General features: G+C 35.7%; 2 protein-coding genes across 3 annotated transcripts; one reads left to right on the forward strand and one right to left on the reverse strand.

Annotated features, from left to right (window-relative positions):
- Positions 1-476: 476 nt before the first annotated feature.
- LOC144447318 (UDP-N-acetylglucosamine transferase subunit ALG13-like) lies at positions 477-13472 on the reverse strand. Its single transcript, XM_078137278.1, has 4 exons — positions 13378-13472; positions 6244-6406; positions 2890-3028; positions 477-1253 (listed from the first exon to the last, which is right to left on the reverse strand). The coding sequence occupies exons 1-4, from the start codon at positions 13468-13470 to the stop codon at positions 1142-1144; spliced, it is 507 nt and encodes a 168-aa protein (XP_077993404.1). The 5' UTR covers positions 13471-13472; the 3' UTR covers positions 477-1141.
- On the forward strand, positions 12766-16503 carry LOC144447317 (protein N-terminal glutamine amidohydrolase-like). Of its 2 annotated transcripts, XM_078137276.1 has the most exons (7): positions 12766-12840; positions 13634-13811; positions 14987-15086; positions 15282-15335; positions 15678-15826; positions 15951-16072; positions 16172-16503. In XM_078137276.1, the coding sequence occupies exons 1-7, from the start codon at positions 12837-12839 to the stop codon at positions 16267-16269; spliced, it is 705 nt and encodes a 234-aa protein (XP_077993402.1). In that variant the 5' UTR covers positions 12766-12836; the 3' UTR covers positions 16270-16503. The 2 variants fall into 2 exon arrangements, with proteins under 2 accessions (XP_077993402.1, XP_077993403.1); XM_078137277.1 differs by lacking the exons at positions 12766-12840; positions 13634-13811 and adding an exon at positions 13867-14057.
- Positions 16504-17289: the final 786 nt, after the last annotated feature.

Genomic DNA, 17289 nt, shown 5'->3' on the forward strand with positions numbered 1-17289 from the left:
CAGGTTTGACTTCTGTGAATAGCAAGTAATGGCTGTGTACACTCAAGTGAATAGAACACTGGTCACTATAGGTACCTGTCAATAAGAGAAGCAAAAATTAACCCCCTCCTAAAAAAAAAAAAAAAAAAAAAAACAAGAACAAAAACAACAAACAAACAAAACCCAACAAGAACAACAACAAAAACATGATAAATCTCAGCTAGTGTACCTACAATTATCAAACTGAGCTTTTAAAAACAATTTTCTTAATACATTGTAATAATTTTCCAGGGATAATATCTGACAAAATGTATCAAAATAAAAACATCACGTCTGAAATTGATGTGAGAAAGAAGATAAGAAGTTGAGAAAGTGAAAGAAGAAATGATTGCTTAGTAATAAAAGTTTGACACTTTTGTATTGTACAGGTGAAAAATGTAACAATGTGATTCTAAAATTGATATATTATAAACTTTATTTCAATATAAAACTCATCGTCAGTTTCTTAAAATATTTTCTTACAGTACAGAAAATTGATTTGAATTGGTCACCATGGCTACTATTGCACTAGTTGTAAGCTGTCTGGTAAGACTAGCAAAGATTGAATCAGGGCAATGTATGTGTATACAGTTCTGACTTTGCTGAACTTTCTGATTGTAGGCGTTATTTATAAAGTGATGAAATAAAAGCATTTACATTATTCTTGCAACTAACCAGTGTAAGTTATGGCGCCCCCTGTAGTCTGACCATACAGGGATTAGTCCTATTGTCAGGCCAGGTACCCCTGATTGGGTTCAATTGAGAACAAATTGACATATATATAAACATGTTTATAAAGATTTAATCAAAAGTAAAAGTAAAGCATTTAATGAAGGAAGGGGAGTCCTGATAAACTTTTACAAGAAATTTAAATGCACAATGTATTTCTATGTCAACTAATATTTAACATACCACATGTGATGGATAAGCCTCTGTCTTTGTTTCAATCCCACTGAAAGGCGCCCTCAGGTGACCAAATAATGTAAAATGCTAAAGTGTGCAATATCTTGGCAAAATTTCCTTGTATTTTTTCTCATAGTGGTATCATTGCACATTTTAATTGAACTGATAGTATCAAAGTCTGTGGAATAAATCACTTTGTGTCTACAGTGTGCTGTTGATATCATGAAAATCCAAAGAACTTGTCCAGTTCAGTGCCAAATTTCTCAGGTTGTCCTGGTGGAAAGATTTTCAACTTAGAAATATTCATATCTTGTAAGGTCTTCAGGAGTTCACTGCAAGGTCAAAGATAAAATGTAAAATGTTATGAGTCAGTGATGATATTGTGGTCGTACTTTGAACTACTATACATAGTACAGTATTCCTGGTAATGTTTTCACAAGAGTATACATTGTATGTTGTACAAGAGATGATTATCTTTGATGTCGCACTCGTTTCCAAATTACCGTTCCAAAGTAACAACATTGTACTGTCCTATTCTTGGAACCACGAACAATATGTTCTCCATTATCTTTGACAAATTTATAAGTTACTGTAGTTTCATCTCAGTCTTATTTTAAGGTAAAGAAGTCATCAACCAACCCAATCCTCAACCCCCATTTGAAGATATTCATGAGCTGTAAGTCAACATTAATAGATGTGGTCAAATGAACTGAGACAGAGGATAAGAAATAGCCATCTTTGCAACATATATTATTAGCTAATGTCATTTGCATGTCCATCCAATACCATCAAATCCCTAAGCTCTTCAAGCTATAAGACCACCATCTTTACCCCCACACACTATCACATATTCTCAACTTGAAGACATTACATAATAATTGACAATGGTCTTACAAACTGATGTCCTTGGTGTAGAACAAAAGACTTGACCAACCTTGTGCTTTTTATATAAAGCTAAATTCCATCTGGGTCTCTTTCCATTCACATCCTATCAAAATTTAGCTAAAGGACCCATACTCACCCCCACCCCATCCCATCCATCTCCACCCTACCCCACCCCACCCCATCCAATCCTACCAAATCTCAACTTGAAGATATCATGTACTTAATGGCCACAATGGTCTTACAAACTAACCTTAGTGTAAAGTAAAAGATATGACACCCTTTGTAAAATTTGAAAGCTAGTTTAATCTGTGTCTCTGCCCATTTCCATCAAATCCGAAAGCCAAATTGCAAGCTGAAACAGGGTTACCCCAATCACCACCTCACCCCATCTCAACATGAAGATATTAAGTAACCATACTGCTCTGACTTGGGTGTAGTATGGTGAACAAGATACCCACATTTTATAAAGTTGATATACTACCGATAGTGCAACCTGTGTCTCTGTCAATTTCTATCTCATCAAAACTCCTAATTTGAAACTATAACCCATATCTTCACCTCACATCCCATCCCATTCCAATACAAAGATTTCACAAAATCAACTGGTCAGTGGGAGATGGTCATACTGACCTTGGGATAGAGATACCCTTTGTAACTTATGTAAGTTCATCATTAAGTGGATCTACTGGTAATGTGGTATGCTTATTCACATCCATTTCCCAACCCTCAATTCAAAGCTAATCCCCCCCCCCCACATGAAGATTACCATTTAAATCAGACCACACATGGTCAATGTGTTTGATAAACATTCCAATAAATGTGTTCACTGACAATAGTCTTGCTATTAACTTGGTTACTATACTGACCTTGGAGTACAGTATTAAAAGATGGCCATCTTTGTCAAATTTAAATGTTAGTTTCCCCAGGGTTTATGTTCATTCACATCTCCACCACAATCACCAATCTAAAATATTGAAGACCTCATTATCAGTCTCCTTCCATCACACCACTTATAGATACAACATTTGCTATGTGTAAGCATTTTAATAGATGAACTGACTAACAACAGTTCTCGTAACTGACCTTGGAACACAATAAAAGAGATGGCCGTCTTTATAAAGTTTATAAGCTAGTTCCACTTGGTGGTTTCCCATCAGGTGCTCATTGATCACCACTAGTAATGGTTTATTGGCACCAAGACTTTCTAGTACACTACCAGCACCTGTGAATAACAAGTATGGTCAGACATGATGGTCAAATTTACTCTCAATTCATCAGTCCTGTAGCACTAAAACTACACAACCAGTGTCTATGTCATCAGTTCTGTAGTATTAAAACTACACAACCAGTGTTTATGTCATCAGTTCTGTAGCATTAAAACTACACAAGCAGCGTCTATGTCATCAGTTCTGTAGAACTGACACTACACAACCAGTGTCTATGTCATCAGTTCTGTAGCAAAGAAACTACACAACTAGTGTCTATGTCATCAGTTCTGTAGCAAAGAAACTATGCAACCAGTGTCTAGGTCATCATTCTGTAGCAAAGAAATTACACAACCAGTGTCTATGTCATCAGTTCTGTAGCACTGAAACTACACAACTAATGTCTATGTCATCAGTTCTGTAGCAAAGAAACTACACAACTAATGTCTATGTCATCAGTTCTGTAGCACTGAAACTACACAACTAATGTCTATGTCATCAGTTCTGCAGTAAAGAAACTACACAACCAGTGTCTATGTCATCAGTTCTGTAGCAAAGAAACTACACAACCAGTGTCTATGTCATCAGTTCTGTAGCACTGAAACTACACAACCAGTGTCTATGTCATCAGTTCTGTAGCAAAGAAACTATGCAACCAGTGTCTATGTCATCATTCTGTAGCAAAGGAATTACACAACCAGTGTCTATGTCATCAGTTCTGTAGCACTGAAACTACACAACTAATGTCTATGTCATCAGTTCTGTAGCAAAGAAACTACACAACTAATGTCTATGTCATCAGTTCTGTAGCACTGAAACTACACAACTAATGTCTATGTCATCAGTTCTGCAGTAAAGAAACTACGCAACCAGTGTCTATGTCATTATTCTGTAGCAAAGAAACTACACAACTAATGTCTATGTCATCAGTTCTGTAGTTTATAAGCTAGTTCCACTTGGTGGTTTCCCATCAGGTGCTCATTGATCACCACTAGTAATGGTTTATTGGCACCAAGACTTTCTAGTACACTACCAGCACCTGTGAATAACAAGTATGGTCAGACATGATGGTCAAATTTACTCTCAATTCATCAGTCCTGTAGCACTAAAACTACACAACCAGTGTCTATGTCATCAGTTCTGTAGTATTAAAACTACACAACCAGTGTTTATGTCATCAGTTCTGTAGCATTAAAACTACACAAGCAGCGTCTATGTCATCAGTTCTGTAGAACTGACACTACACAACCAGTGTCTATGTCATCAGTTCTGTAGCAAAGAAACTACACAACTAGTGTCTATGTCATCAGTTCTGTAGCAAAGAAACTATGCAACCAGTGTCTAGGTCATCATTCTGTAGCAAAGAAATTACACAACCAGTGTCTATGTCATCAGTTCTGTAGCACTGAAACTACACAACTAATGTCTATGTCATCAGTTCTGTAGCAAAGAAACTACACAACTAATGTCTATGTCATCAGTTCTGTAGCACTGAAACTACACAACTAATGTCTATGTCATCAGTTCTGCAGTAAAGAAACTACACAACCAGTGTCTATGTCATCAGTTCTGTAGCAAAGAAACTACACAACCAGTGTCTATGTCATCAGTTCTGTAGCACTGAAACTACACAACCAGTGTCTATGTCATCAGTTCTGTAGCAAAGAAACTATGCAACCAGTGTCTATGTCATCATTCTGTAGCAAAGGAATTACACAACCAGTGTCTATGTCATCAGTTCTGTAGCACTGAAACTACACAACTAATGTCTATGTCATCAGTTCTGTAGCAAAGAAACTACACAACTAATGTCTATGTCATCAGTTCTGTAGCACTGAAACTACACAACTAATGTCTATGTCATCAGTTCTGCAGTAAAGAAACTACGCAACCAGTGTCTATGTCATTATTCTGTAGCAAAGAAACTACACAACTAATGTCTATGTCATCAGTTCTGTAGCACTGAAACTACACAACTAATGTCTATGTCATCAGTTCTGCAGTAAAGAAACTACGCAACCAGTGTCTATGTCATTATTCTGTAGCAAAGAAACTATACAACTAATGTCTATGTCATCAGTTCTGTAGCACTGAAACTACACAACTAGTGTCTATGTCATCAGTTCTGTAGCAAAGAAACTACACAAGTTGTATACTTTACTTGGATTCTCCACCTAAAGTATGTTACGAAGTAAATCACATGGAAATCTATGCTAAGTTTTATGAGACTTCCCCTCATTGTTACTGGAATATTTCCAAACCTTAGAGTACCTAACATTGATATTGAATATAGCTATATGAAGAGAGTTGTAGTATTTGGAAAGATTGACTTACACATGTAGTTTGTGTTTGATTGACCTCTGACCCAACTTGTCTTGCTGATTAGAAATTCCAGGAAGCAAGATATGAATACAATGACAGTTGCAGTCAGGTCAAAGGTCAAAGACATTACCCTACTTTATGTTCTCAAATGTGCCAAAAATAAGGTCATATGAGGACATGTATTGACTTGTACTGTGGGAACAGTTGGCGGACTTAGGCACTATGAAACAGTGGCTACGTGTTTAATATGGTCAAATACATTGTACATATAATTGGAAGATTCTTCTTTTCATACATAGATGATGACACTAATAGGATTAAGAAATCTAACGTTAACAGTGGTCACATGTGACCAAGCTAATAATTTGGTCATTCTTGCAATAGTAAGATTATGAAAATAATGGTATAGTTCACGTACACACAATCACATTTCTATAAAGTGTTTTCAGACAAAACATACATTGCCTGGTGCACCATGTGCTGTACTGTTGTTATCATATACACATGTCAACTTGAAAGAGATAAATTTATATATTATTCCTCAATATTTTTCTTCATTCAGCCAATGAAAATACGAGTGACCTAAATACAAGTCGCTAGACGAGTAGTGACTACCCTTAGGTCACAAGTATTTTCTGGCTGAATGAAGAGAAATATTGGGGAATAATATAATTATACCATCACCAGTAACGTAAAAAAAAAAATTGGGGAAAGTAATGGCAATTTTGAGCATTTTGACTCATATTTCGAACACAGCAGAACTAAGGACATGTAGACAGGCATTGTTGTGACATAGACGCACATTGCCATGACGTAGAATGATCAGAGTATATATTCCATATTTTTTGTTGAACCTGGCTCATGCATGGTATAATGAAGTGTAATCATCAAAAACCAAGCTTACACACACCTGCATGACTGATAACTAATGAAGCACTTTGTATGTCTTCAGCTATTGAGTCTTTAAATCTAAATACATCCATGCGAAATGACGGTGTAACAACTGGTTCTGGTTCATAGCCTCCACGTCCAATTTGTAATACCAATCTGGTGAACCCTGATTTCTCCAGTTGCTGTAAATAAATTGAACAAATAAGTCAATGTCAGCAACTGGAAGTACACAGGGGGTGGGGGTGGGGGTTGTTTACATAATAAGGGTGTATACATACATACATACATATATATATTTATATACATGTATATATATATTATTGTAACAGGTATTTCTAATTGTATATTTACAAAATAAACCCTCAATTATAGTCAGATTTAAAAAAAATCTCAAACGTTTCATTTTTAGAATGAAGAGTGTTGTAGTATTTTTTTTATTTTGACTCTGGGAGACTGACTGTTAAAACTGTTATGTAGAGGTTTGACTCCTCTATGAATACATGTATGACTTTGGACCCCATATTCTGGACAATATATTTTTCAACTTCCTGATTTTCAAATTTTCAAAGTTTACAAATAGCCAATATTCAAATTTTTTTACAAGACTTTTCAGCCCTAGTTTCTAACTGAAATATAGACTTTTGACTTAAGTTTTTGAATTGTTGAAAAGCACACCCATTATTAGAAACTTTGGGGGAAATCATCTGGGCAGTTTTCCTTTATTCTAAGTTATTTCTAAAGCATGAAGACATTTGCCGTATTTAGGGAATGTCAACATACGTTTGAAAAAATTACCCATTTGGGTGGGCATAATAACCCTGTATACTAGTATGTATTTTCTATGTGAGTACCCTCTTCTCTCCCCTCACCCCAAACACAAAGAGGTTATTGTTTGCTTTCCTAGATCTAGAGTTTCTATAGCACTGTCTGATGATGAGGCTTTACTTAGAACATGAATTCATGCAATTGTGGTCCTTCACTACTTGTTAGCCCTTTATGAGAGCTATTGAGTTGATGTTAAGTGGTAAGGTTTTTGTTATATTTCAAAGGATAATCTTATGGTTAGTTTGAAATTAGTGGTCATGAAGAATACTTACAAGGAAACTACAACACAGAGGGCAGTGCTCAGATAATGAGTGGTGTTGAATGAGTTTGGGTATGGTCTAGTCTACATGAATAAAACCATAACCCCCCACTTTGTATTGTATTACATTGTGATAATATGTAACATTTTCTCATTCAATATGATAATTACTTGTAGGATTTCATTATTCATAGTTACAATCTTTATACATTGTAACAATTTTTTGTTGAGTTTCCTGTTTTGTCATAAAATGTTGCAAATACAGACAATGTAGTAAATATTATATCAATATGGATACAATGTATCATTTGATATATTTTACTTTGTTCAACAGAATTAGTCCACTAAAAATTGAGATTTTTTATAATCTGACTATAAATACAGAGTTTATTTTGTAAATATACAATTAGAAATAACTGTTAGATAAAAATAAGCTGATATATATCAATTTGACATCAGTACTTGAATAGAATACCATAAATAATGTTTATTTCCTGTAATCAAATTGTTCATTTTTCATGCAGCAATCTACTGACAACTTACATTTCATTTGCCAAAAATCAGCAAAAACCATACTTTTTTCTTATTACATGCATTGTAAATATTTCATCCTATTTTTTGTAAAATTTGTCATCGCCATGTTTCATTTCAAGTATTAAGTTTTTACAATCAATCTACAAAGAGTTAAGGGGTCAAGTAGGTGGCTGGGTAAAGTAGGTCAGATAAGGTCGACAGGACCACACATGAATTATGGTTACATGTGTGCATGTAACGGAAAACTGTCAATTTCAAATCACACATGATGACCCAGAGTACATAGTCAGAAAACTTTAAAACCATATCCTTTATTATAGAATATTTTAGACTTTTTTTTGCATGAAAACTGCACTGAATTCATAGTCAGGATGCCAACATGGTTTCTAATCTAACTAAAACACGTACTGTGAGTGGCGGTGTAAATGGTAATGATACTGTACTATATAATAGGAACTAGACAACTGAAATCATTGATTAAATATTACATAAGTTCAAATTATATACCACCATCAAATCAGTATGCCAACATATATTATATCACTTGCACAATGCAAACAACCCTGCCACCACCATGACCATGACTGTGAGCTTGTTATTTCAAGAGCACACTGACATAAACTTTAAGTCAAATGTTAGAACTTGTCAATAACAAACATATTATGAGCCTTTATTGTTCTCTAGAGTGTACATTATTTTAAAAAGTTGGAAATACTCTTAACTGTACCACACACACACACACATATATATATACATATAATATGTCCCCAACTGTACCACTTACAATGAGTGCCATATTTTTGGTATATTGAAGCCCTCAACTGATCACTGCTTGATTTCAAATTGTATCCTTTTCATACACTGACCAATGCCACTGGCTTTTTCATAATCTCCTAAAGTCAATATGAAAGATTCCACTACTATTGGAGACCAACCACACAACTCTCTCATGACAACCAATCAAGTGTCCTGACACATTAATGAAGTGGCTTGTCAATGAAAACCAATTACCTCTGCTGACACATCCAAGGATTTACTATAACCAGTGGATGGCAAGTCAAAACACATTGAAAGAATAATTGGCATATAAATGATAACCAATGAAGTGCACTGACACATGAAGGAATTGGGTAGTTTATGAGAACCAATGACATGACCTGACACATTCAGCTGGTCTATATTTAGATCACAGACAAACTGACCAACGACCTTGACCCAGCCATACTTCTCAATACTTTATTTGACATGCATCTGCTGAGGTCATGGCCTTTGCACCTCTGTACCTCTCTGTTATCAGTGATATTACATGAGCCATCCACTCACAGATTACATTAAAAATGAAACAATTATACACTCTGACTTTGGGTATTAGCATATGTTCTACATGTTGGTACAAAGACTTCAACTATTGTGTCTTTCAGCTAAACTTTCCTGCTCAGTGCTATCTCTCAGACTACCAAACAGCACTAAAAACTTGACAAAACCATGTTTCTTACACATGAAAACTTTTTACTCCTGAGAACAATTTACTCTTGTTAAAGAGCATTGAGTTTAAATACAATGGTGTCAGTTACACTGCCACTTACAGCAGACTATAGTGATTGTGGCACTGCTACTCAAAGCTAAGGTGAACTATTTTGAAACTACACTGGAAATAGCTGGGATAAAGATAATTTATTACACTATCTGGGTGTAAGATGTGAATAATTAGGTCAACTTTCCCCTTTTTTTATTATTATTATTTCCCAAGTTGTTGGAAGAAAATAATCATTTGTAACTATTTTTATTTTTATAGCTGTCCCTCGTGAGTTTCTCTATTACTGAAATGATTCATATATACCGGTCACACTATCCCACTTACACACACTGTCATAAACACACTTCCCACTTACAGTACACAAAGACCATCTTGAACACACTGCCCCACTTACACACACACCATCTTAAATGGTGCATTCCAATGATAAACTATGAATTCCTGTTGTCATGGTAATTGTAAGCAATCTGTCACTTGGTCACCAAGACCTTTGTGGGAGGGTTCTCCTTCTGTTCACCCCAGATTATGTATCATTGCTAGTACAAATGTTCCCTGGCAGTCAATCCTTTGCATTTGAACCTCTGCACAATGACAATTTTTTTATTCATATTTATTTGCAATCATTAGGGCACACTGGTCTGTATATCAGGTGACTACTGGTATCTGAAGTCTATAACATAGAATAAGCAAGCTGGCTTAGACATGCCTTAACAAAAAATACATAAGAAAGTCTACAACATGTTAGAAATAAGTTGGTGTTGTGTGTTGCTGTCACAAAGATTCTATCAGGTGATAATTAGTATAGAATGTCTGCAGCACTACAGAAACGATTGTACTGTGTTGCTGTCACAAAGACTCTAACAGGTAATAATTAGTATAGGATGCCTGCAGCATGACAGAAATGATTGTACTGTGTTGCTGTCACACAGACTCTAACAGGTAATAATTAGTATAGGATGTCTGCAGCATGACAGAAATGATTGTACTGTGTTGCTGTCACAAAGACTCTAACAGGTAATAATTAATATAGGATGTCTGCAGCATGACAGAAATGATTGTACTGTGTTGCTGTCACAAAGACTCTAACAGGTAATAATTAGTATAGGATGCCTGAAGCATGACAGCAATGATTGTACTGTGTTGCTGTCACAAAGACTCTAACAGGTAATAATTAATATAGGATGTCTGCAGCATGACAGAAATGATTGTACTGTGTTGCTGTCACAAAGACTGTAACAGGTAATAATTAGTATAGCCTGCCTGCAGCATGACAGCAATGATTGTACTGAGTTGCTGTCACAAAGACTCTAACAGGTAATAATTAGTATAGCCTGCCTGCAGCATGACAGAAATGATTGTACTGTGTTGCTGTCACAAAGACTCTAACAGGTAATAATTAGTATAGGATGCCTGCAGCATGACAGAAATGATTGTACTGTGTTGTTGTCACAAAGACTCTAACAGGTAATAATTAGTATAGCCTGCCTGCAGCATGACAGAAATGATTGTACTGTGTTGTTGTCACAAAGACTCTAACAGGTAATAATTAGTATAGGATGCCTGCAGCATGACAGAAATGATTGTACTGTGTTGCTGTCACAAAGACTCTAACAGGTAATAATTAATATAGGATGCCTGCAGCATGACAGAAATGATTGTACTGTGTTGCTGTCACAAAGACTCTAACAGGTAATAATTAGTATAGGATGTCTGCAGCATGACAGAAATGATTGTACTGTGTTGCTGTCACAAAGACTCTAACAGGTAATGATTAGTATAGGCTGTCTGCAGCATGACAGAAATGATTGTACTGTGTTGCTGTCACAAAGACTCTAACAGGTAATAATTAGTATAGGATGTCTGCAGCATGACAGAAATGATTGTACTGTGTTGCTGTCACAAAGACTCTAACAGGTAATAATTAATATAGGATGTCTGCAGCATGACAGAAATGATTGTACTGTGTTGCTGTCACAAAGACTCTAACAGGTAATAATTAGTATAGGATGCCTGCAGCATGACAGCAATGATTGTACTGTGTTTCTGTCACAAAGACTCTAACAGGTAATGATTAGTATAGGATGTCTGCAGCATGACAGAAATGATTGTACTGTGTTGCTGTCACAAAGACTCTAACAGGTGGATTGTTGCTATAGGAATCTTATACGTAACTGACAGTGTGATGACTCAGTAGTGTGTCATGTTTATTGACATTGATAGCTTAAAGTAAATTTACTTGCCATAAAATTGTGATATAAATACCCTAATGACCCACTTTCCCTTTCTTGATTTTTGTTTTGAATATCATTCTAAAATTATGATAATTACTGCTTCAAGTTTTGGTCATAATTTAAATTTCCTTCCATGTTACTCCAGCATAATTTATTCAGTATTATTTATACAATAAAGGTTTCCCCTAATGTCTCTGGTATGTTGACTTTCTATCATCCCTGAGTCACATCACAACATAAATCAGTTCCCCATGAATGACATCACATCATAGACCCTACACTCTATGACCACATTACTAGTAAATTTCATTGAATGTTCGGTAAGCAGGTAAAATCTACCCGAGTTCCTCCCCTGGAATTTTTCTAGCACTGCAATGCCCACCCAAATTATGATACATGATGTGTATTAGCTTTGCAAATTGTACCAGCTTTGTACCCCTGTTACCGGGGTTCCCAGACCTTAGTAAAAACATTGTTATCACATCTTATCTGTCCTACATCACTTCAAACTATGTCCAACACTGGATTACATCACATCACATTACATTATTATATTGTTATACAATACATTATCACACCAGGTTACACCAAGACTACATAACTCTAGACCTACTTTTTGTTCTAAAATGTGAGATTTTATAATATTACATGATATCTTGGTTAAATATTCGCAACTACATCTTAAACTATGTCGATGAATAGATTTGAATTACCTACATTTTTAAAGTAAACATCAGTGTCACTCAGGTAAGAAATTATTTATCTAGTTCATTGCCATGACACTGACAATAAAACCATAATTAGTGAATTTGAGAGAAAACTAACACCTATCATAATTTATTCACATGTTTTAATCTTCAAGTCTTCCACTTTTTATGAATACAATTGATGTGAACCTATTATGTTATAACGATCTAATTACTGTTAACGGCTCATCAGTTTTTATAATTGTTAATAATGTTGATTTGAAGGACATCTGACTGATTCACTTTACTTTACGACCTACCAACAAAAAATGATTCACTGATGAGTCAGTATTTTTACCAGAATCGGGGAAAGTGCGAGTCATCAGGAATGGAAGTAATTAGAAGGGAACCAAAAAAAATTAATCATTGCAGTATTTGAGGTATAGGTGGGACAAGTTTTATTAAATTGTACCTTGGGCAGCTTTCAGGTGGGTATGGTGCTGGTACTATCACACTTCTTGACTTGGGATCTTGGGTGATATGGGTAGGTATGAACTTGATAATGACTATATAAGTATTACTTATTTCGATTGCCCACAACAATTTACAAAAAAATGTATATATCGAAAAACGAAAAAATACAAATAATGACAAGTTATTTCATATAATATTTAGTGTGTAATATTATAATAATATTGATGTGACAAACTGCGTCCAAGTTCAGCTTGATTTGCCGAGTAAATGTTATTCAAATACATTGTAGCCTTTAAAAAAAAGCTAAGATAGTTCGAGTAATTGGTTGCTATGGGCACTAAATCACCGACTATTGTTTACCGGTACGACTGACGTGAAATAACACAGAACACCTCGAATGAATGGGAGTTCACTCAAGATCTGTGCCGAAACAACAACAACATTACGTAATTTATCTCCTGCGGTTTACTTGTTCCACTGCGCAGACTCCAAGATCTTGCGCTGCCATTACCGATTCCCTTCGTTTTATTTTGTCTTTTGTCACCATAATAACGAGAAATAGTGGCTGTGAATCATTTTACATGATGAACAATACGTTATGACTCACTTTAAGTACTGCTTTTCCTGACACAGTTTCAATTAATGCATCGAAACTTAGAGTTCCAACGGTGACAAACACTATCTTCTCATTACCCGCCATGATGTTGCCATTTTTGGATATGCATCCTCTTTCGACAGATGTTAATATCATTGGTATATCAGTAGTGAATATTTTTCAATTTTTCACAAAAATAATTTATAACTTTATCTATTGATTAATATCAATCAATATGTACACGTTTTATTAAATATAACAAAATTAGAAAATTTGGACACAAGAAAAATATCGTACGAGGAGAGTCGTTGTATTACCTCTCCTGGAACGAGTGACACGTGGTTTCGCAATGCATCTTGGACTACGCACAGCATACAAAAAATGGCAGTAGCGTGTGTGTCTCTGTTCCCGCCTCGTGATGAATGTATTTATACATCCTGCTATTGGTAAGTTTTGCGCTAAAAAGACGATGCAACATATTAGTAATTATTTGTGGAATGTCACAGTGCGGTATTTTTTGGTTTTACGGGAAAATGTCAACTGGTGGAAACGATTTTTGAGACTCCCGCCTAGAGAATCGTTAGCATGAGGCCAAGGGTCATAGTGAAGCGTCGCGTGGGCTTTGGGGCCTCGTGGTTTACGACGCGGGAACACCAGAAAAATACATATTTTGAAAAATTATCACTAAAAAGGTACACCCTGAAGTTTTCTCAAATATTTTAAGTTTATTTCATTTTGGTGTTTATATTTTGTGGACGTTTTTGGCGCCGTTTCAAACTCACGTGTTGACGAGTTTTTGTTCACACTCAATTTGAAAAATGCTCGTAAATTTGAAACAGTCGCTGTTAGAAAGTTGGTTCTACTGGGGCAAAAGCCATCAGTGGTCACTACAAATTATTAACAAATTGCTTTCACACTTCCCTGAACAATCCTTATCGATTATTTACCATTTTTGGGCCGCAAAATTCTTTTTATCCACGAAAGAAAAATTGGCTTTTTGTTCTTTGGTCCAACATGTGTGTCGTCCATTTTCTACTACGAAGTGTTTACTATGGCCCCATGTAATTTGCATGCATACAATTATGTGAGGGTATTTGTTAGTCTGCATGTTCATTCATGAAGGGTATGTACAGTTGAGTTCAAAAAATTGTAGTAATTTTTTCAAAAAAGAAAGATTTAAGTTTGAAAGATAACAATGGACACATTTGGTTATTGGCTGGCGTGACCTTTTCGCAGAACTCGGATAAAAAGTAGCATTTTTCTTGCCAATTAGCAAGCTGACCTATTTCGCGTCGTAAGCATTTCGCGCCAATATCGTTGAAGTGAACTTTGAAAAAACGGAGGGAAAATCAAACACTCGTGTCTTGTGCTTGTTTGAACTGCATGCAAAGATATCGGAAACTATTGTATCGTGAATTAGTAAAGTTTTTAGTTTACGTTTTGGATTTTTTAGTCGAACAATGGGCGGGAAAACACAGGAAAATTACTATGGAATGTGCGACGTGAAAACAACATGGCATTTTGCCAAGAAAGGCGCTTGTTATGATTGAGTCATACTTTGCCATAGTAATATTTTGTGTACGCAAAACGAGTCTTATTTTTCTCTCTTTTCATACGACAGTGAAGAAAACGTATGGAAATTGTGCGACTTTGTCAGGAAGGGTGAAGTGGAAAACTTAGAAAAACTATTCGTGGTTTTCATATCAAATGAGAGGAGGGCAGTAAGTGATTATACAGTTGTCTTGTATAAACATGGACGATTTTTGCTTGCGAGAATATAGGATTTTGAGATGTTACTTTGTGTGGGTACTTTTGGCAGAGCAAATTCTTCCAAAAACTAAGGCATTTATTATAGAGACATTGTAAAGAGACTTGAAAAGCATGCAAGTTAATGTAATCTTTTTTTTTGTTTTCAGATACCTCTATGGAAGCAAAAAGCATCACAATCAACAGATGAACCAGTAATTTGGGTGAGTATTTCAAATTTTTGAATCAGGAAATTCAAATAATATGTTGAGTGAATGATTAACTTTTGATATATTGCCTACCCTTCACAAGTAGGCATGGTTTATTTGCATTCAATGAAAGGGAGGGAAAACATATGAAACTAGTTGTACACTTACACGATAATTATCTTTACCCAATCTTGTTCAATACAGATGTATTCATGAAAATGCATGCATTAACTTGTCCCCTGCCAAGAGGAAATAATGAAGTCCATTTTGTAAGCAACTATTGTACTAACAAATAGGCCACACAACCTTTGTTCCATGTCCAGACACTTAACTAATTATTTTACACCTTTCTTTCAGGATTATCATGTAATTTTGGTGCTCAAAGAACAGGGCCAGGAAGGGCAAGTGTTTGATTTGGATACCTTGCTATCTTTTCCCTGCCAGTTTTCAGACTACTCCCTTGCAACATTCAGGTCAGATGAGATGCTTTTACCACAGTATCACAGGTGAGTGTTAAGAGAATTTAGGGGATAATATAAATGAAACTGAAGTTTTTTGAGATATTGAACAGATAAAAGATTCTGGCACCAATCTGATGAAATGAATTTTTCCCATTCATATATTGTACAGAATGTTTCGGGTCATACCAGCAAAAGTTTTCATTGAGACGTTTGCATCTGATCGGTCTCATATGAAGAAGGATGGTGAGTGGCAGTCTCCACCTCCAACATACCCATGTATTGAAACTGAAGGTGAGAATCACTTGCCCAAACTTGCATGTTCTTATATTAAATGTGTCCTTTGATAAAGACCTACATAGTACTAATATTCTGTAATTCTGTCTGTTGTAGCTTCCAAAATGAACCTTGATGACTTCATCAACATGAATCGTGATGTTGGACAGGGGGAGGTTATCAATTTAGAAGATCTAAATTCAAAATTTGCCTGAGTATGCAAAGAAGGATATTCAAAACATTTAATGAATGTTGCAGAAAACTGGATTGTTTGAATGAAACTTGTTGCTGTACTTAGTTGGTGATAATCAGACTGCATAACTAGTATACTCTTACCAGTGCAATTTTATTTTTGGGCTTCCCATTCCTCTTAACTTCAGAGGAAAAGATTTGTCATTTACAGATGTGTGTATTGTAATGTCTTCAGCTCTGTTCACTTAATGTGCAATAAAGTGTCTTCTGTGTATGTTCTTGTGAAAAGTCTTCGAAACATCAAAGATGCACTGAAAGGGGATTGACCCTCCAGTCTGATTGGTATTTTCATCTGTTGGTTTCCAATCCATACAGTAAATACCATTCAGATTGCAGAGTTTTTCCCCCTTGTCTACCTCTCTAAAGATGGTTAACAGTGTTGAGAAATCTGTAGGTTTTGTGATTGCCGATCCAGTCTCAGTGTGCATTTTCATCTGTCTACATTTGATGGACAGTAAATGCCACTGAGATTAGAGCGTTGGTCACAATGTCATCTCCTGTAAGATTCTCAGATACTGTGTGGTTTTCATTATATATTTGTTGCATCAACTTTGTTGGTCACAATGTGATGATTCTCGGATACCTTATATCTTGTTACGTGTGTGTGTGTGTGTGTGTGCATGTATTAATTCTGTTAACTGTATTCTGTAAATGAATTTGTTTATGTGCTTTTGGCCTGGTGTGAAGAATTACAAGAGAATTGTGGCACTTGCCTGCCAATCTGAATGTGCATTTTCACTGTGTGCCTCATACAACAGTAAATGCCATTCAGGTTGACTGGAAAGATGCCTCCTGCGACGACTGAACCTGTCAAGATTGTGGTGGTTGAAGACTTGCTTGGAGAGACAGCTTACGCTCCAGTCTCAATGTGTATTTTCAGCTGTGCTATGTGCAAACAGTAAATACCATTGAGATTGCAGAGTTTGTTGCCACAGATCATCAAGTGTATGCTTTTCGAGTTCACCAGGTTCGTGTTTATACAC

The sequence above is a fragment of the Glandiceps talaboti genome, chromosome 16 (genome assembly GCF_964340395.1).
Source record: "Glandiceps talaboti chromosome 16, keGlaTala1.1, whole genome shotgun sequence".
Taxonomy (NCBI): domain Eukaryota; kingdom Metazoa; phylum Hemichordata; class Enteropneusta; family Spengelidae; genus Glandiceps; species Glandiceps talaboti.